The sequence below is a fragment of the Furipterus horrens genome, unplaced genomic scaffold, assembly GCF_987537825.1.
Source record: "Furipterus horrens unplaced genomic scaffold, mFurHor1.1.pri manual_scaffold_9, whole genome shotgun sequence".
Classification (NCBI taxonomy): Eukaryota; Metazoa; Chordata; class Mammalia; order Chiroptera; family Furipteridae; genus Furipterus; species Furipterus horrens.
In genome coordinates, this window is record NW_028327179.1 from 50,751,649 (window position 1) to 50,772,501 (window position 20,853).

The window sequence follows — 20,853 nt, forward strand, 5'->3', positions numbered from 1 at the left end:
ATATAAACAGAATCATAGTGTATATATTCCGGGATTGACTTTTTTTTTTTCACTCAACACAATTCACTGGAGATTCATCCAGGTTATTGCATGTATCAATAGTCTGTTTCTTTTTTAAAACTGCTGATGTTTAGTTTTGAAGGACAGTTTTCTGAATATAGAATACTTGGTTTACAGTTATTTTTCCTTTTAACTTTTTGAATGTGTCATATCAATGCCACTGGCCTTTACTGTTTCTAATAAGAAATTAGCCATAAATTGTACTGTCATTCCAGTATTTATGGTTTTTTTCTTGCTGTTTTCAGTATTTTAGTAGTTTAACTATGATATATATAAATTGGGATCTCTGTGTTTGTTCTACTTGAGAGTTCTTGACCTACTTGGATTTTTAATTTCTTTAGGTCAATAGTGAACATTTTAAGATAATATAACAATTGTAGATTCTGATATTTCCCTCCCAGGGGAATTTTTTTAATAACTTGCCTGGACTTACAGATTCTATCACCCTCATGGGTGTGTGGCTGCTGACACCTGTGCTTAAGTATTTTTCTTTTTAAATTATTATTTTCATATCAATATTTTAGTGTGGTTTCTGAATGGTTTCCTCTGAGTCTGCATAGCTTAGCATTCAGGCAATAATTTGGGCAGTTGTTATGCTCAAATACATAAAACCTGTAAAGTTTCCTGCCTCTGTCAGTGGATACAGATGTTTCTTAAGTCTTCCTCAGGATTTACTATCCACCAAAATCTTTATTGTCTCCCCTGAGTGTGCATGTCATTCTTCAGTTTGCCAGAATGTGTAGAGGTATTTTCTAGCTTTTCTATGGCTCTCTTATTTTTTTATTTTTTAAGTTGCTGTTCTATTACAGTTGTCTCAATTTTGTCCGTGTTGCTTTCTTTTATTGCTGTTCTATTACAGTTGTCCCAATTTTCCCCTGTTGCTCTCCCTTGCCATGCCCATCCCCTGCTCCCACAATCTCCACTCTGTTGTCCTTTTCCATGGGTCATTTATACCTGTTCCTTGACTAGACCCTTCCCCTTCTGTGCCCCCTAAACTGTCTTCCCACTCCCTTTGGGTCACATTCAGTCTGTTCCTTGCTTCCATACCTCTGGTTCTATTTTGCTCATTTGTTTGTTTCGTTCATTAGATTCCTGTTATAGATGATATCATGGTATTTGTCTTTCACTGCCTGGCTTATTTCACTTAGCATAATACTCTACAGTTCTATCTATGCTGTTGTAAAAGGTAGGAGTTCCTTCTTTCTTTCTGCTGCACAGTATTCCATTGTGTAAATGTACCACCATTCTTTGATCCACTCATCCACTGATGGGCACTTAGGATGTTTCCAGCACTTGGCTATTGTAAATAATGCTGTTATGAACATAGGGGTACATAGGTTCTTTTGACTTGGCATTTAAGGATTCTTAGGATATAATCCCAGCAGTGGAATTGCTGGGTCAAAAGGCAGTTCTATTTTTATTTTTTGAGGAAATTCCATACTGTTTTTTGCAGTGGCTGCACAAGTCTGCATTCCCACCAACAGTGCACTAGGGTTCCCTTTTCTCCGTATCCTCACCAGCACTTGTTGTTTGTTGATTTGTTAATGATAGCCATTCTGACCTGTGGGAGGTGGTATCTCTTTTTTTTTTTTTTTTAAGTTGTTGTTCTATTAATTGTGGTTTTAATTTGCATCTCTCTAATGACTAGTGATGTTGAGCATTCTTTCCTAACCTATGGGCTCTCTGTATATCCTCCTTAGAGAAGTGTCTGTTCAGGTCCTTTGCACATTTTTAAAAAAATTTATTTATTTGTTTGTTTATTTATTTATTTGTAGAGCGAGGGGAAAGGAGAAAGAGAGGGAGAGAAACATCACTGTGTGGCTGCCTCTCACTCACACCCCCAACTGGGGACCTGACGTGCAATCTAGTCATGTGCCCTGACTGGGAATTGAACCAGCAACACTTGGCTTGCAGGCCAATGCTCAATCCACTGAGCCACAGCAGCCAGAGCCCTTTGCTCATTTTTTAACAGGATTGTTTATCTTCCTAGTGGTGAGTCATATGAGTTCTTTATATAATTTGGAGATCAAACCTTTGTCCTAGGTATCATTGGCAAATATTTTTTCCCATATGGTTGGTTCCTTTTTTATTTTGATATTTTCTTTAGCTGTGCAGAGTTTTTAAATTTGATTGTCCCATTTGTTTATTCTTTCCTTTATTTATCTTGCCCTCAAGGATATATTGGTGAAAATATTGCTACATGATATATCTGAAATTTTACTGCCTATGCTTTCCTCTACGACTTTTGTAGTGTAATTTCTTATGTGTCTTTTATACATTTTGAGTTTATTCTGGTGTATGATGTAAGTTGGTGGTCTAGTTTCATTTTTTTTTTTTTTTTGGAAGTACCATTCCAGATCTCCTAACACTGTTTGTTGAAGAGGCTATTTTTACTCCATTTTATGTTCCTGCCTCCTTTGTCAAATATTAATTGATTATAGAAAAATGGTTTTATTTATGGACTCTCTAGTCAGTTCCATTGATCTGTGTGTCTGTTCTTATGCAAGTACCAGACTGTCTTGATTACAGTGGCCTTGTAATATAGTTTGTTAGCAGGTATTGTGATTCCTCCTATTTTATTCTTCTTTCTCAAGATTGCTGAGGCTATTTGGGGTCATTTTTGGTTCGATATAAATTTTTGAAATATTTGTTCTAGATCTGTGAAATATGTCATTATTATTTTAATAGGGATTGTACTGAATCTATAAACTACTCTGCATAGTATGAACATTTTAATGATGTTAATTCTTCCAATCCATTAATGCGGTATATGCTTCCATTTATTTGTATCTTCCTTAATTTCTTTCTTCAGTGTTCTGTAGTTTTCCGAGCACAAGTTTTTACCTCCTTAGTTAAGTTTATTCCTAGGTATTTTGTTTTTCTTGTTGCTGTAATAAATGATATCTTTTTCCTAGTCTCAGTTTCTGATATTTCATTATTGTTATACAAAAATGTAATCAATTTCTGAATATTGATTTTGTATACCGCTATTTTGCCAAATTCACTTATTAGGTTGAGTAATTTCTTTGTGAAGCCTATAGGTTTTTGTATGTACACTATCATGTCATCTGCAAATAATGACAGTTTTACTTCCTCCTTTCCAATATAATGCCTTTTATTTCTTTTTATTGTCTGATTGCTGTGACTGGAACTTCCAATACTATGTTGAATAAAAGTGGTGAAAACTGAAACTCTTGTCTTGTTGCTCATCTTAGGGGCAAAGCTTTTAGTTTTTGCACATACAGTGTGATGTTGGCTATAGGTTTCTCATGTATGGCCTTTATTATGTTGAAGTATGCTTATTCCCACTTTGCTGAGTGTTTTTATCATAAATGGGTGCTATACTTTATCAAATGCTTTTTCAGCATCTATTGATATGATTATGTGATTTTTGCCTTTCATTTTGTTTATGTGGTGTATTATATTTATTGATTTGCAAATCTTATAGCATCCTTATATCCCTGGGATGCATCCCACTTGATCATGGTGTATGATCTTTTTAATGTATTTCTGGATTTGTTTTGCAAATATTTTATTGAGGATTTTAGTATCTATGTTCATCAGTAATATTGGCTGTAGTTTTCTTTTTTTGTTGTGTCTTGACCTGGTTTTGGAATTAGGATAATAAGGCCTCATAGAAAGAGTTTGGGAATCTTCCCTATCCTTGAATTTCTTGTAATAGTTTGAGAAGCATAGAAGTTAGCACTTCCCTAAATATTCTGTAAAATTTGCCTATAAAGCTGTCTCGTCCAGGGCTTTTGTGTGCCAAAGTTTTTTTATTATTGCTTCAGTTTCACTAGCTGTTATTGGTTTGTTCAGTCTTTTTGCTTCCTTCTGGTTCAGTTTTGGAAGATTATGTGTTTCTGGAAATTTGTCCATTTTACCCAGGTCATCAAATTTCTTGACATATAGTTGTTCATAGTAATTTCAAACAATCCTTTGTATTTCTGTTGTATCAGTTGTCATTTCTCCTCTTTCATTCTGATTTTATTTTGGGGGGATCTTCTCTCTCTTTTTCTTTATAAGTCTTGCTAAAGGCTTGTCAATTTTGTTTATCTTTTTCAAAGAACCAGCTCCTGAATATATTGATCCTTTGAATTGTTCTTTTAGTCTCTATGTCATTTAATTTTGTTCTGATCTTTTTCAAAAATATTTTAATATGCTTTATTAATTATGCTGTTACAGTTGTTTCAATTTCTTTTCCCTTTGTTCTCCTCAACCCAGTGACATCCCTCCCTCCAGTTTTCCCCCCCAGTCCATGCCCATTGGTTGTGCATATAGTTCTTCTCAACATCTTCCTATCTATTCCACTCCCTCCTACTGTGCTTCTTAATTTCTGTACCAACTCCCTCCCTTTACCCACTTCCTCCTCCCTGCTGACCTCCCCCCATAATGTTCTCCATATCTATAATTCTTTTTACACTCTCATTGTCTACTTAGTTTGCCTTTGTTTTGGTTCCCTAGCTTCTTTTGTGGTTGTTGTGATGCAGTTTTCATTTTAATGTTCATAGTTTTGATCCTCTTCTACCTAAATAAGTCCCTTTAACATTTCATATAACAGTAGTTTGGATCTGATAAACTCCTTCAGTTTTACTTTGACCTGGAAGCACTTTCTCTCCCCTTCTATCCTGAACAACAGCTTCTGGATAGAGTAATTGTGATTGTAGGTTTTTGCTTTTATTACTTTGAATATTTCTTTCCAGTCCCTTCTTGCCTGAAGAGTTTCTTTTGAGAAATCAGCTGATAGTCTTATTAGGACCCCTTTATATGTAATTCTCTTCTCTCTTGCTGCTTTTAAGATTCTCTCTTTATCCTTAATTTTTGACATTTTTATTATAATGTGTCTTGGTGTGGTTCTCCCTGGGTCCAGTTGTTTTGGAACTCTCTGTGCTTCCTGGACCTTTAAGTCTATTTCCTTCCCCAAGTTAGGGAAGTTCTGCTTCATTATCTTTTCACATAATTTTTCCATTTCTAGTTCTTCTTCTTTACCTTCTGGCAGCCTTATGATTTCAATGTTGGCCCACTTATAGCTGTCCGATAAGTTTCTGAGCCTCTCCTCATTTTCCTCATTTCTTGTTTCCTCTTTCTGCACTGGTTGATTGTTCGTTCCTTCCCTATGTTCTGATTTGTTGATTTGATCCCTGGTTTTATTTCCCTCACCACTAGTTTCATATGAGTTTTTGTTCATTTCAGCAGGACTAGCCTTCTTTCCTTCACTGTCTTGTTTAAGGTCTGCTGTTAGATCTGTAAGCACTTTTATAAGCAAAGATCTGAACTGTACCTCAGTAAGATTTCCTATCTGCTGCTTTGTTAGATTAAAAATTTGCTGTCTGGTCAGCTGTGTCACTGGGATCTCTATCATGATCTGTGCCATCCTGAAGAGTTTTGTGTTTACCTTTGTTTCCTGGGCAGGGCTGTCATGACTCCTATGCTATAGGGGGCGGAGCCCTGTGCACTCGTCACAACCGGGCTTTTTCTGTGGAGATGGGGGTCCAAGATGGATTCCTGCCATTCAATTTCTGCTGAGATACCGGGAGCCTCCTCCTCCGACCCCACCCCCACCGGGCCTCACAGTCCCAGACAATGGGGGTCTGCCTTCCCTGGCTCTGGAATTGCAAGCTGACAGGTCTGGTCTGCAGCCAGGGGTGCTCCCCAGGCGCTTCTCGCCTCCCCTTAAATATGAGTGTCCGTGCTTACCGCCGTCCTGCCGCCGTCACTGCTGCTGCCGCGGACAGCACAGCTTCACCTCTCCTCCCCAGCTTTCCTCCTCTTACCTGTCCAGATAAGCACCACTTCTTTATAATTTCATATGTTGGACTTTCATATATTTTCTGGAACTCCTGGTTATTGCTAGTTTTGCAGTAGTTGTATTCCTTCTTAGTTGTGAAGGGAGACAGAGCATGTCCGTCTAGGCCTCCATCTTGGCCAGAAGTCTCCTGTGTTTCTTTGCTTCTGTGTCCCAGGGAGAGCTGTCGCTCCTATGTTGTAAGGGGCAGAGCCTTAGGTATTCATCAGTAACAGGCGACCTCTTTCACCACATTGTGGCGCTGTATGCAGGGGAAGGGTTTGAGAAGGAATAATGCAGCTTGCCGAGCACTCGCCACTTTTCCAGGCACTTCTCCCACTTCTGCACCAGACTGGTGCCCCTCTAGATGCTGCCCTGTCCATTGTTCCCAGAGTGGGTGGGTCTGTGAATGTTCTAGGTCCGTGGGGCACCCTTTAAACAAGCAGACTCTGCTGAGAGACTGGCAGTTTCTGCCTCCATCTCAACCCCCACTGGTTTGCACAGTCAAAAGCAATGAGGCTTGATTTTCTCCAGAGCTGGGAACGCTCCCCAGGTGTCCCTCCTGACTTCCCAAAACATGCAACTGCACTTTCCGCCGGCCTGCTGCATTGCCACTGCTGCCACCACCACACTGTGTCCTCTCCACCTGGGCTCTGCCCCTCCTACCTGTCTGGATGAGTATTTCTTCTTTATATCCTTGTTTGCTGGACTTCCATACACTTTGATTTTCTGAAACTTCTGGTTGTTTCTAGTTTTGAGGTAGTTGTATTCCTTCTTAGTTGTGGAGGGAGACACAGCATGTCTGTCTACACCTCCATCTTGGCTGGAAGTCCTTGTTCTGATCTTGATTATTTCCTTCCTTATACTTGCTCTGGGCTTTGTTTGTTGTTGTTCCTCTAGTTCCTGTAGATGTAAGATTGGGTTGTTTATTTGAGATTTTCCTATCTTTTTTAAGTAAGCCTGTATTGCTATGAACTTCCCTCTCAGGGCTGCCTTTTCTGTGTCCTATAGATTTTGGGCTGTTGTGTGTTCATTTTCATATGTTTCCAGAATATTTTTTATTTCTTTCATGATCTAATTGTTAACCCATTTATTATTTAATAGCATGTTATTTGAATGTTTTAAAATTTTTCCTTGAGGTTGATTTCTAGTTTCAGGCCATAGTGATCTAAGAATATGCTTGATATAATTTCAATTTTCTTGAATTTGTTGAGACTTGTTTTGTGTCTTACCATGTGATCTATATTTGAGAATGTTCTATGTGAATTTGAAAAGAATGTATATTTTGCTTCTTTATTCTGCATATATCAATTTGATCTAGAGCGTTGTTCAATGTCACAATATCCTTTTGAATCTTTGCTTGAAAAGTCTATCCATTGTTGACAATAGGATGTTAAAATCCCATACTATGAGTGTGTTGCTGTCGATATCTCTTTGAAGTCCTCCAAGATTTTAAAAAAATATTTGGGTGCTCCAATGTTGGGTGCATATATTTTTACATGGGTTATATCTTCTTGATGGATTGTTTCCTTAAGTATTATGTAGTCTCCTTCTTTGTTTTTTTTTTTTTTTATGGCCTTTGTTTTGTAATCAATTATGTCTGATATAAGTATTGCTATACCAGGTTTTTTTTATATCCATTTGCTTGGAATATTTTTTTCCATCTCTTCACATTCAGTCTGTGTAGATGTTTTGTTCTGAGGTGGGTCTCCTGTAGACAGCATGTATGTGGGTCATGTTTTCTTACTCATTCAGCTACCCTAGAACTTTTGATTGGAGCATTTAATTCATTTACATTTAAGATTATTATTAATAGGTATTTATTCATTGCCATTTTTTTCTTTGTACTCATGCCCCCCTCCCTTTTTTCTTCCTCTTCTTAAAGCAGTCCCTTTAGCACCTCTTGCAATGCTGGTTTGGTGGAGGTGTATTCTTTTAACCATACTTTTTTTAATCTGGGATACTCCTTGTTTCACCTTCAATTTTAATTGAGAGCTTTGCTGGGTAGAGTAGTCTTGGTTGTAGGCCTTTGATTTTAATTACTTGGAATGTTTCTTGCCATTCTCTTCTTGTTTGTAGTGTTTCTGTTGAGTTATCAGCTGATAGCCTTGTCAGAGCTCCCTTGTATGTTACTAGCTGTTTCTCCCTTGCTAACTTTAAGATTCTCTCTTTGTCTATAAATGTTGCCATTTTAATTATGTGTCTTGGAGAAGGGCACTTTGGGCTCAACTTGATTGGGACCCTCTATGCTTCCTGCACTTACATAACTTTTTCTCTCATGATATTTGGGAAGTTTTCTGTTATTACTTTTTCAAACAGGTTTTCTATTCCTTGCTCCTCTTCTTCTCCTTCTGGTATCCCTATGATACAGATATTATTATGTTTTATGTTGTCCTGCAGCTCCCTTAAACCCTCCTCATTCTTTTTCAGTCTTTTTCATTTTTTTGCTCTGAGAATTTTATTTTTTACCTTCTCTTCCAGCTCACCGATTTGACCCTCTGCTTCATCTAGCCTACTTTTAATTCCTTCTACTGTGATCCTCATTTCAGGTATTGCATTCCTTATTTTCTCCTGTCTCTTATTAATAGTTTCTATGTATTTTTTTCATGCTGGCATAGTTTGCAGTAAGTTCCTTATAGCTTTCCTGGAGTTTTTTTGTAGTCCTCACTGATCTTATTGAGCATCTTTATAATTATTATTTTGAACTCAGTGTCTGATAGTGTGCTTGCCTCAATTTCATTTAGCACTCTCTCTGGGGATTCCTCTTTTCCTTTTGTTTGTGGGTTGTTTCTTTGTTTCCTCATTTCAGATTACTCTTCTTTTTTGCTTCTGCTTCTAAGATTGATCTTTTTTGACTCCCTATCTTCGTGGTGTGACCTTCTGTCATAGGAGACTATGGGATTCAGTGGTGCAGTCTCCTTGATCTCCTGAACTTGATGATCTTGGGATGCCCTTTATGATGTTTATTAAGATGAAAAAAAAAAAGGGTAAGAAAAGGCCAAACAAAGTAGGAGAGAGTAATGGTAAAATTTGAGATTTGAAATACTAAAATAGTGAAGACTAGAAATAAAATTGAAGAAATGCAACAACCACCACCATATCCATAACCAATGAGCAAATATTGGTAAAGGTGGAGAGAGAATAATGGTATTTTAAGAATGGGGAAAAAGAATGTGAGAAGACTAATGACGAGAAAAATGATTTTGAAAGGCTTTGAAGGGGGAAAAAATAGTAAGAGTGCAGAATGGAGACAAATCATAGAAAGAGAGAAAATAAAATTTAAAACAAAATTAAGATAGAAGAAGGTACAATGAAGTAAGAGAGGGGAGGAGCCAAATATGAGATTTGACATAAACTATAATATAAAATGAGTGACCTAATAGGCACAAACTTGATGGACAAGACATGAATGTTAAAAAGCTATGCAGCAGAGAAAATAACACAAATAATGAAGAAGACCCCTGTAGAATTCATCTCAGAAGAATCTGGTGTTTAACACTGTTTTATCTTTCTGGAGCCACCCCTGATGTTGTCATATGATATCCCATTCTGACTCTAGGCATCTGTTTGAGACTACCAGTGATCCACAGTCTGTAGCTGTCTCTTTCAGTTTTTAATCTAGTCAATCTGTAATAAGCAGTCAGGCTTAAGCACCACAGGGTAGGGAATAGTAATACCTGTGGGTGAAGCTTTTGCTGCCCCTTAAGGCTGATGCCACTTGGATGGGACTGCTCTGCCTGGGAAAAATGGCTCCTGCAGTATAGGGAATGACTCAGCACAGGGATTCTGGTGGCTTCTCCCTCAGTTATCTCTCCAAAGCCACCATCCCCAAACTCTCCTCCCGCAACTCTAGTTCACTCTTCCCCCTTTTCTGGAGCCCAGGGTAGGTGGCTGCAAACAAAATTTTATGCATTGGCCCTTTAAGACACTCTCTGTGTCTTCAGCTGTCTTTCCTAAGCTGGCAGAAACTCCATTGCTTTTCACAGCTGGATGTTATCTAGGTTCATTTTCTTGCTCTGGTATTATAGGCTGAGGAGCCCAGCTTGAGGTTTAGACCACACACTTCTCAGGGGGAAACCCCCAGCGGCTGAATTTCCCTCCAGCACTTCAGCTGCTGCCTGTGGGAGCCCAGCCAGCCCGCTTGTGTCTTCTCCATACTCTGTACCAGTCACATTGTGGTGAAGTGGTTTCTTTTGTCTGTCCATGGCTATAAGGCTTCTCTCTAGCTATTGTTCAGTTGGTTATTCTGGATGATTTCTCTACAATTTAGCTGTAATTCTAGATTGGTCTTGGGAGGAGGTTAGAGTAGCTTCCACTTACTCCTCCACCATCTTGGATCTCTGGTTTTCTCATTTTCATTAAATTTCTGACTTCTCCACTGCTTGTCCCAAGTGGAACCTCCAGCTAGAAGAGTCATGGGTTTTTCACACTCATTTTCTATTGTACTTGCTAATTTCATGAATAGTGTTGTTTGGCATGGACTTTTGTCCTCTATTTTGAATGAAGTCATCCCCTTTCTGGCAGAAGCTGGTGATAGTTACTGCTAGTCCAGCTCTGCTAAAACAATATGAAGACTAAACTGGGGGTGAGTAGGCAAGAAAACCCTAGGCAAGAAAACCACAGATTCCCACTTTTCTTATCCAAATTCCAGAAGTTCTTCATAAATAAATACTCTCAATTTGTTCTTTGCTTTTGGCCAGTCTTCAGGGCCTTATCATGGCTGTTTTGAAAATTTTATTCAGTTTTATATTCGTTGTGGAGGAGAGGATACACTTAATTCTTTATTCTACCATGACTGAAAGTCCATAAAATTAAGTTTTATGATTTTAATATTTTCTCTGTTCTTTTAGGTAACATTACAATAAGAATTTTATGTCATCACTGCAGGTATAATAAGGCATGTTTGTTTTTTAAAGGGATGTATACTCAGATTTAAAAACATACTGTAGGTCTGTGAGAGTTCACAAGGTAACATAAATTTTCTCTGTTTTGAAACTAAATGCCTTTTTTTTTTCTTTTACTTTTTGAAACAGGCTAATTTTTAGAGTATTTTTAAGTTTACATAAACATTGTGCATGAAGTAGAGTTACTATATACTCCCTTTCCCCCACTTTATAATCTCTCCTATTATTAACATCTTGCATTAGTGTGATACAATGGATGAACCAATACTGAAACATTATTAATACCTAAAGTTTATAGTTCACATTAGGGTTCATTGTTCGCACAGGTCTATAGATTTTGACAAATACATAATGTCATATATGTGCCATTACAGTACATACTGTAGTTTCACTGTCCTAAAAGTCACATGTGCTCCACTTACTCATTGCCTATTCACCCCCCAAACCCTTGGCAATTATTGATTTTTTTCTGTCTCTCTGCACTTTCCATAATGTCATTGTAGACTTTCCAGACTGGTTTTGTTTCACTTAGCAATATGCATGTAAGGTTCTTCCACATTCTTTCATGATTTTATAACTCACTTCTCTTTAGCACTGAATAATATTCCACCATGTGGATTATTCATTCATCTTTTGAAGGACATCTTGATTGGATCCAAATTTTGACAATGATAAATAAAGCTGCTATAAACATCCAGGTGCATGTTGTTGTGTAGACATAAGTTTTCAATTCTAAATTCCATTTCTGATCAAACACACCTTGCTAGGCAGAATCATATATCATGTCTGAATAATGTTAAGTAATTCATTATGAATTTAGCTTCTCATGGGACATATTTTTAATTTATTGATTTTTCCATGAATAAAAGTACCAAGTACAGACAGAGTCTTCAATAAAAGAATGAGTAGGATGAATTGTCTTTAAGCAAAATTCTTCCCAGGAAATATCTGAAATGTAAGTTGGTGTTAAAGTTTTGTCAGAGACTCCGTGTAATAGATTGATTCAAGTTTTTGATTTTTCACTTATTTGTTTCCTGTAAAGGGGTTTTATATCCCTAGCACATTGACTTTTGGCTTCTTCATATCATATGCTTTGGCCCATGGAATATAAAGTGATATGCTGCATGCTACCTTTGAGAAGTTTTAGATAAAGTTTTGTAATTTGTCTCAGCGTCTTCTATTCCTGTCCTATGCCAATAGCATGTCCCAGATAAGGGCTGCTTCTTCAACCTGGACCTCAGAATGAGACCTGCAGTCAGGTCCACTGCTTGGACTAGGACCTTGGCCAACCAGCGCCATCAGTAAATGTGGATTATCAGTAAATGGTTTGGTTATAAACCATGGAGAGTTTGTGTTACTTCTGCAGCAAATGCTGATAAATTTAGGCATACAAATGTGCCTCTTCAACAAAAGCACTGAACTATCAAGATTAATATTTTTGTGTCACTATAGCAATAAAGGAAAGCATCTGGATGGATTTCTTTCACATTTAGAAAGATGTTTGGGGTTATAAGACTTAAAATACATGCTCTGTGGCTTAAGGAGATTATCAGAAAAGATGAATCTGAAGTTTGGGAGACTCAAGTGATTGTAAGAAAGACAAGCTTTGTGGATAAAGATGCCTTTATCAGACAATTCAGGCAGTGGTTTCAAATATGAGTCACAAATTGATGGTATTAGGGTAGATGTTCCAAATGAAGGCTTCAATTTTCAATCAAGGTGCACCTTGAATGGGAAGCTTTGTAAAGCAGGTTAAGATGAATAGCAGATACAATTTTTCTTTTAGATCAGAAAGATCATATAGCACTAGATTAAATGAAAACAAGACTTACATACTGAACTTAAAACTTTAATATATATCACCCAATTATGGAATTAAAAAGATCATACTCAAGTGATGATCATCTTTCCATAGTATTTTGTTCATAGAGGTCACTACTTACCTTCAGAAAGAATTGTTCTGAAATTATCGAGGACTTACAAGGTTAACAGATAGATGGTTCTTCCATCATAGGCTGTGGAGGTGATCAGCCTTACAAGAAAACAACTTATGCTTTTAGCTAGGTTCTGGAAAAGTGAAAAGAACTTATAAAAGGGGTGACTTACACGGAATCCAATTCAAAATAGAAAAAAAGGTGAAGAAGAGGAATGACTGATATTCTTATTTTCGTTTTTTTTTTTTTTCCAGTGTGAAACTCACATGTCTTTGCAACGTGGTACAGACTAAGGTGCAATGAAATCAGAGTCTTATGATCTATTTTATCTTGATTTGCAGGGTGTCTTGAAACACTCAATCCTTCTGATTGCCACCGCTAATCTAGTGATTGATTTACTAAGAGGTGTTTCTGAAAAGCCCTAAAAGAAAACTAAGGCGGGGGAGAGGCAGAAGAAAACAGTTGGTGAGTGAAAAGAGCTTCATTATTAGAATTTTAATATTCTGAAGTGGGATCTGATACTCACCTTGGTGATATCAATTAACAGATTTTAGAAATCATTTCTTCCTCCATTTCCCAAGGTCATAGCAATCAATGATGCACCTGAGAACACTAACTACCCATTGCCTGAAATACTATAACAGTTTGATTCCAGAAGGGATTTTCAGGTTTAAATAAAACATCTGCATCACCAGAGTCTAACATCTCTTGTTAGGTCTTGCCTCATTTTTTTATTTTTGCAAGTACTGGATTTTGTCTTTTTTTTGTTTTGTTTTGTTTTTGAAAGTCACTCTGAAATAATCTTTGTAGAAGAGAATAGATTTTACTGCAGAAAGAGAACTTTGAATTCATCCGATGTGCCTTCTCCCTCACCATAATTCTAGAGATGAGAAAATGGAGCTCCCAAATTCTTAGACTCTCATAGTTAGGCAAATATGTTTCTGGGTTTGGATCCCAAGTCTCTTGCCCTCCCTGGCTTTCATACTTTCCCAAGCCATCACAGATTAGTTAGGGATCAAAACATTTAGTCCTTTAACTCATTCAGAATGTATTAGTAGTGTCTATAGTCTCACTTCCTGTTGTGTTCTCTTTTATAGTCCTAGCATTTATTAAGACATAGGGGAAAAAAATGGGTCTCACTACTGACTCTTTGTGGCAGTAAGAGAAAAACATTTTTAACAGTGAAGTTTGAGATTTGAGTATTCAGTGTTTCTAATTTGATACTGTCAATGACAGTAACTTCCACTAGTTATTTAGCACATATGAATCATGTTATAGTTTCAAAATAGTTTTCTATCAATAGTAACTTCTTAACATGAATCAGGCTAGTTTTATTATTTCCTCCTCCCCAAATCAGCATTCCTGGTCACATCAATTTGATTAATGTAATTAGTTGTCCACATGCTTAGCTGTCTGAACTCCTGGTGCCAGGCAAAGCTTTAGATTAAGTGTAGAGACAGTTTTACCTCTGGGGTTTCTAGTTGCTGAAGACAAAGTTAGAGATGGGCAGCGAACGAATTTGGGAAGATGTAGGACATCTGCCTTCATTGAGGACAACTGAAAAGTTTACAAGTCTTCTAGCTCATCCCTAATTCCAAGTCTTAAGAGAACGTGCTTCATTCTAGAAGTATGTTGTGGTGCAGGACAGGATAAAGGTAAAAAGAAAACCACTGGCAAGATTGTTTGTCCCTGGCTGATTCTTCACCTCAAGGAGAAATCCATGGGATCACTTTAGATAGTTGCTCTTGAAAAGGGGGGATATCTTTACTGTGCCCCTTGGCAGAGTGATTCTGAGCACAAACCCAGAGGCAATTTCAATCCTAGATTAAAAATAAGAATTTCCTTGGGCATGACTCAAATAGAAAAGCTCTTTGAATCACAACACTTGAATCTGAGTCACTAGCCAGTCTTTTATTTGTCCTATGAAAGCAGTTTAAGCACTGAGGTCTAAAGTAGTCTTTTTGATTCCCAGCCTTTCCTCTCTCAGCAAAGTTCTACCTCGACCACCCCATAGCAACGGGAAGATTTCTTTTAAGCATTGATTTTAAAGAAATACCACTTCATATAAAGAGGTCTGGAGATTTGAGGACTTGGGAGAATCCCTAGAAATCACTGTCAGTTTGTGGCTGTAAAGCTATCTCTGTGCCTGGGACACATGGCCTGCCAGATGGCCCCATAAATCTAATTACTCTCACCTTTCCTCTTCCTCCTTCCATGTTAAAACTCTTCTGATTTTCTGATTTACCAGCAACTTCAGAGGAGTAAAGACAAATGAAAACTAACAGAAGTTCTGACCTTTAATTTCTACCAGTGCACTAATAATGCATCATAACAAATTATATTTTTAGAGACTTGTGAGTGTTATATTGGCCCAGCTCATATTTAGGTCATCCTCCCCACTTCCCCAAATACCTTGATTTTTTAAGACTTTCTGAGCCTCTACAACCATACTTGCAAAAAGTTCTTAGTTACCTAAACTTAAATATCTCATGATACTATTTCATTCTGTCCTCTAGATTTACAAATGATCCTTGAATTATAATACCTACATTTTATACCTACACGAAAAGCTGCATGTAAGATTCCAATGCTCACCCTTTTAAATTCTTTCCAGGTTTCAGCTTCGTCATCACCCTGTGCATCCTATATTCCTCCTTCTACTCTCTCCCTATGCAATCTCAAATCTTCAGGTTGTCAGATGAGGGAACTGAATGATCTTCATCATTTAGAGTATGACCTCTCTTCCATATAATAGCCATTTATGTAGCTAATACACCCCCTATCCCAACCCCCAAACAGAACCATTCTAAGCTTTCTTACTCATTCCAGGTAGTTTCATATTTCACATGATATTTCATGTCTCTCACTGCTCTAGTAAGGTGGGCATATTGGGCATCATGGCTAGATGCTGTTAGGTAGTTTACATACGTTTTTTGCATAATAATAAAGTGTGAAATTAACTGTAGTTTTAGGGGTCAACTTCCAACAGAATTCTATCCTTTCTGCTCAGAGAATTTAGTGGTCATATGGTCCAAAATGAGTTTGTTATCAAAATCTGCTACTGCTGTGGAGCCTCTTGGTTCCATTGTTTTGAGTGGGGATTATATGCTTTTGTTTCTAGTGTCTTTTTTATTTTTTTAAATCAGAATCAGAAGGAACCAAGCAAGTAACTAATGGGAATAAAGAAATGGAATTTGAAAGGCAAGGACTATTAACAGAGCAATAGAAAGACTGGAAAGAGAAAACATTAATGTAAAGAAACAGCACAGAGTGCAGGTATAAAACAATGCCACATGCAAATGTAAGGAATTGTATATGGATAATTTAGGGGAAATTACTCTGAAAACAGTTCTGGTTACTGGAGCTTTGGGTTGTGGGGCAAGGAGAAATATCTGGAAAATCAAAACTATCACCTGTCCTCCTTATTGTAGCCTTGGTACCCAGCACAGTAAATATTTGTTTAAGAAAAATAACACTGGCCAAACTACCCAATGTTTTCAGACAAACTATTTCAGTGACACAGTCACTGCCATGCCCCAGAAGCCCCATTTATGACAGGATTTGTGGGGTAAGTGACCTGATTGAAAGGAATGTATAGGGCATCAATCTGCTTCAGTTCATGAGGCTGCAGAGAAGGGGGGAAACCTGAAGAGGAAACCAGCTTAGTTGAGCAGATCTGAAACCACCCTTGAGGTCTGTCTTTTGAATTATTGTCTGCCAGCTCCTGCCCAACTTCTCCCGTCTCCATCTCGTCCATCCGAGGCAACCGAAGTTAGCCAGGGTCAGTTCTGTGGTTGTAACAAGGAAGTGTCTTGGGGGCAGTACGTCCACTTTCCCTCAGCATGTCTCTCCAGCACCTGCCGCTCTGTCCCTTGTGCCTCCGCAAAGATGCAGAGGTTGAAGCACGTTGCTGTGCGGAGCTGAAATGCTCCCTGATTCCGCCTCGCGCTCCTGGCCCCTAACAGCAACTGGGATCCCAGGATCGCCTCCAGGATCCCTGTGGGTGTTCCCATGTCCTCTTCAGATTCCCCTTCGCCAGCGCCAGGCCTGCCCGCCACTTGAGGGGCATCCTAAGGTCGCAGAGGTCCTCCACGCCCTGGGGCAGCAGTCGGCGGGAACTGGGCGCGAAGGGGGGAAGGGGCGGAAGGCGCGAAGCAGGGCGGGGAGGGGGATGCAGGAGGAGCTCCAGCGCCACACTACCCCGGGCGAGATTTTGTCGCCTTCGGCTGCAGCTGCTGCAGCCGAGGCGGGAAGAAGGGTGGGGTGGTGAGAAAGGCTGGAGCCCCAGCCAGGAGGGAGGGAGGGGGGCCGCAAGCTGTGCGGGAGAGCCGGAGGGGTGCCCGGCGCTCCTCCGCCCTCCTTCCGGGAGCGAGGATGCAGACTCTGAAACTGGCGCTGCTGGGCTGAGGCGGAGGCAGGGGAGTTGCAGCACAAGGTTCCGTGAGTGTGTCTCCTGAGTACGGAGAGGCGGGGGAGGCAGAGGACCAGGAGGAGGAGGAGGAGAAGGAGAAGGAGGGGGAGAATGCCCGGAGCCGCCGCCGCGATGCTGCCGGCTCAGGAGGCTGCGAAGCTGTACCACACCAACTATGTGCGGAACTCACGGGCCATTGGCGTGCTGTGGGCCATCTTCACCGTTTGCTTTGCCATTGTCAACGTGGTGTGCTTCATCCAGCCCTACTGGATTGGCGACGGCGTGGACACCCCACAAGCCGGTTATTTCGGGCTCTTCCACTACTGCATCGGCAACGGCTTCTCCCGGGAGCTGACCTGCAGGGGCAGCTTCACAGACTTCTCCACGCTGCCCTCGGGCGCCTTCAAAGCCGCCTCCTTCTTCATCGGCCTCTCCATGATGCTCATCATCGCCTGCATCATATGCTTTACCCTATTCTTTTTTTGCAACACAGCAACCGTGTACAAGATCTGTGCCTGGATGCAGCTCACCTCGGGTGAGTGTGCGCTCACCTCCGCGTAGGTGCGGGGCGTGGTGGGGCGGGGTGGGGGTGGGGGACCCCCGGGCATCCGAGCTGGAGGGGTGGGAGTGGGAGGGACTGGGGCTGGGCGCCCCGCTGGGCGCCAAGCAACTTAATCCGCTTGGGCTGGGGGTGTGGGTGGCGGGAGTCCTGGGAGGCCAGAAACCCCGGGATTCCCCGGATCAAGCATGAGGCTCTTGTCCGGGGCTTTTGAGAACCTCCCAAGTGCTGGGACGCCGCTCAGAGGGACCCGCCGGAGACAGGGTGGTTGCTGGGCCGAGTCCACTCATAACTAAAGATGGGGAGAAGCTGCCGCTTAAGGGCGCGTGCTGAAGGACTAAGGAGGGACTGACATAGTGAGGCGAAAAGAGGATTTAGAGAGGTTGTAGTGGAAGGAGAGTCAGCCTACTCTGTCCCTCTGTGGGACTGTTTAGGTCATTGGTCCGTGCGGGGAGTGGGAGCGGCTGGTGTGGAATTGTTTCTCTCTGTACCGGACAGTAAATAAATACATCCTAATCGTTTTGGGTTTGACCCTTTTAAGAAGAAGTGTGGCTTCGACTGTTCCTTAACAATTCCCCGATGTCGTCTTCAATTTGCTTACTTGACAGAGGAGAGGTACTTCTATTCCATCTTTAAACAGAGAGGTCTTGAAAGAATCAAGGTCTCATCTGAGGGAAGTGGCTTTAGGAAGAGGGTCTGAGAGGAAAACCTGTTTTCTTAGCATCTGTGATCACTCTCCCTGTTGGTGACAGATTGTTGCTGGCTAGAGGATATGAAAGTATTTTTTTTCTAAGCATCAAAGTTACTTTTAACCCAGAAAGGCTGGGGTGCATTACCTGGTGGCTTTGGGGAGTCATGAAACAAAACCGACTCCTTTCTGTACCTGCCCTGAATCTGATTCCCTCTATGCCAGTCACCTTGGGTGCGCTGCCTGCTAAGGCACACTTCATGCTCTGACACGTGACACCCTCTTTTTCCAGCATTGTTGGGGTCTTTTTGATTTTGTGGATGGTCTGGTATGGAGGAACAGAGGATATCTCATGTAAACGATATTTCTCATTTGTGTTTAGTTTTATATGATTGTTTTCATATTTCAAAGATATTACCTTCAAGATTTTGTAGTTATTCCTATGCTCTGGAAGGTTTTTCTAGGGGTAGGGATTTGATCCACAAGTTTACCACAGTGTACTAGGATGTTTACGTCCTTAAAGGTGCTGGACAGGAGAAACAAAGTTCATGATCTCATATTGATAGTTTGATATAAGAGAAGCTTCTGGGAGACTAAACTAGAATGCAAGTATTTGCTTTGTATTAAGTGTGTCTGAGCTGATTTTGATTTGCCATAGCTGTGAACATGCCTCATGTGACAGGCAAGAAAAGAGCACCAGTATCGGACCACCCATCCCACATAATATTATCCTATTGAAATGTAAGAGTTCTTTGCTTTTACTTATGTCCTTCCACTCCAAACTTTTTGAAGCACTCCCTCACTATACACACACACACTATGTTTTTATATATAATATAAACTTTTATGGTCATTTCACATGCAGACTAACTTTAAATATTTGGAATAAATTAATGTTTTATATTTGTTCTTGACACTTAATTCTGTTTGACTTTGAAGACAGTAGGACGTTGAGGATGCAGATGTTTTAGAAAAAGAGTTGACCCTGCACAGCTCATTTTAATACTTCTAAGTTAAATTATCTATTTAGACTGGTGATTCAAATAAGATTGTTTTTCAAAGATCTGACAATAATTTACAGGTGATTTCTCAACAACATAGTTCTAAATATTTTATTTAAATATTGTAAAGTTTTCTTGTCTTTTAAAAGAAAAGAAAACTCTTTGTAAAAGAATGACCAGCTTTGAAGTTAATACAGACTGCAACTATTACAATATTTTTTCCTTCCTGGTCCTGGAATAGAGTATAAAAAAATAATTTATTCTAGGGTAGTAAAGTATGATGTCTTGTTTTCAGAAATTTTGCATAAATCTACTACTCTGTTTCCTATATGTCAATATAAAATTGATGATAGCCTTTGTACTAAAGAAGATACAAGGGCATTTATTTCATTTTTGGAGCGGTACAGATCCTTAAGTTCTAGGCATACTTTTTAAAGACTTTATTTGCAATTTACTTCATATTTTATTTCTAGATAAACCACAAAAGACATAACTTTAATAATGAAGTATATTAATTAAAAATGGATAATGACAACTGAGCAATTGAGAATCAAAGTCAATTATATTCACAGTATTTTTTAAGGAATGGTCTATAGAAGATGTTTCTGAAGAATGTTCATATTTAACATGGTTTGATGTATTTTGTTCTTAAGTCTCATGACACCAACAAGAAATTTAACATACTGTATTGTAAGTTACTTTCCAGGTTTAGTTTCTAACATTTAGACTATTTCTTTTTAATTTTAAGAAGACTTTTTATACTTTTAACTGCACCAAGGCCAATATGAAGTGTAATGTGCTAACTATGAAAGATGAGACTTAATGTACCATTTGCTCATTAGAGACTGTTTAACCCTCATTGAAAATCAAATTAACTTGTGTATTTTGTTATCTAGGCATTTTAATATAGTAACATCATCAATTAAAGCCAGGTAGAATATAAAATCCCATATGTAGTGATATAATAAGGTGATGAGGAAGGAAATTTTCTTGTGGCAATACAGCATCAAGAATTATTCTTTTTATAATTCTGAACAATAAACTAAAAAAAAGTATGTAGTTTATTGGACCTGGAAACGATGTTGCTCTTCTATCTAGATGTGCGAAGCACATATAATTAACGGTGCTATTATGAACACCTGGCCTCTTCCTCAAGCTCTCCTCTCTAAATCATTATTAACCTCAAAGGAGTAAAACTACAGAAGTAGGAGCTAATGGTCACACTGTTTTTGGATAGAATTCTATACTTATTGGCCATGCCTGATGTAAAGACTAAAGACATAAAAATAATACATAAAATAAATAACAAAAATCAAAGATGCAAAATTTCCAAATCTGCAGAAAGACAACTTTTAAAAAAGAAAAGAGACTTTTCTTCTTTCTGTATGATGTCTCTAATGCTAAAAGAAAAGAGGTAGATCTCTAATTGGTTGGGTAGGGTAATAAAGCCCAGATTTAAAAAAAAAAACAAAAAGACTTAGGATGAAAAGAAATTTTGTCACTCTGGGAAC

The 20,853-nt window shown here is 39.1% G+C and overlaps 1 protein-coding gene and 1 pseudogene across 1 annotated transcript in view; one reads left to right on the plus strand and one right to left on the minus strand.

The window, feature by feature from the left end:
* LOC150001726 (protein phosphatase 1 regulatory subunit 14B pseudogene) overlaps positions 1-16,696 on the minus strand; it is a 122,336-nt pseudogene extending 105,640 nt beyond the window's left edge.
* Positions 16,697-17,205: 509 nt separating this feature from the next.
* The window catches only part of LHFPL3 (LHFPL tetraspan subfamily member 3), a 694,186-nt gene continuing 690,538 nt past the window's right edge, over positions 17,206-20,853 (plus strand). The window contains exon 1 of the mRNA XM_090287315.1: positions 17,206-17,629. Within this exon, the coding sequence (XP_090143441.1) occupies positions 17,206-17,629 (424 nt within the window). The remainder of the gene's footprint in view (positions 17,630-20,853) is intronic.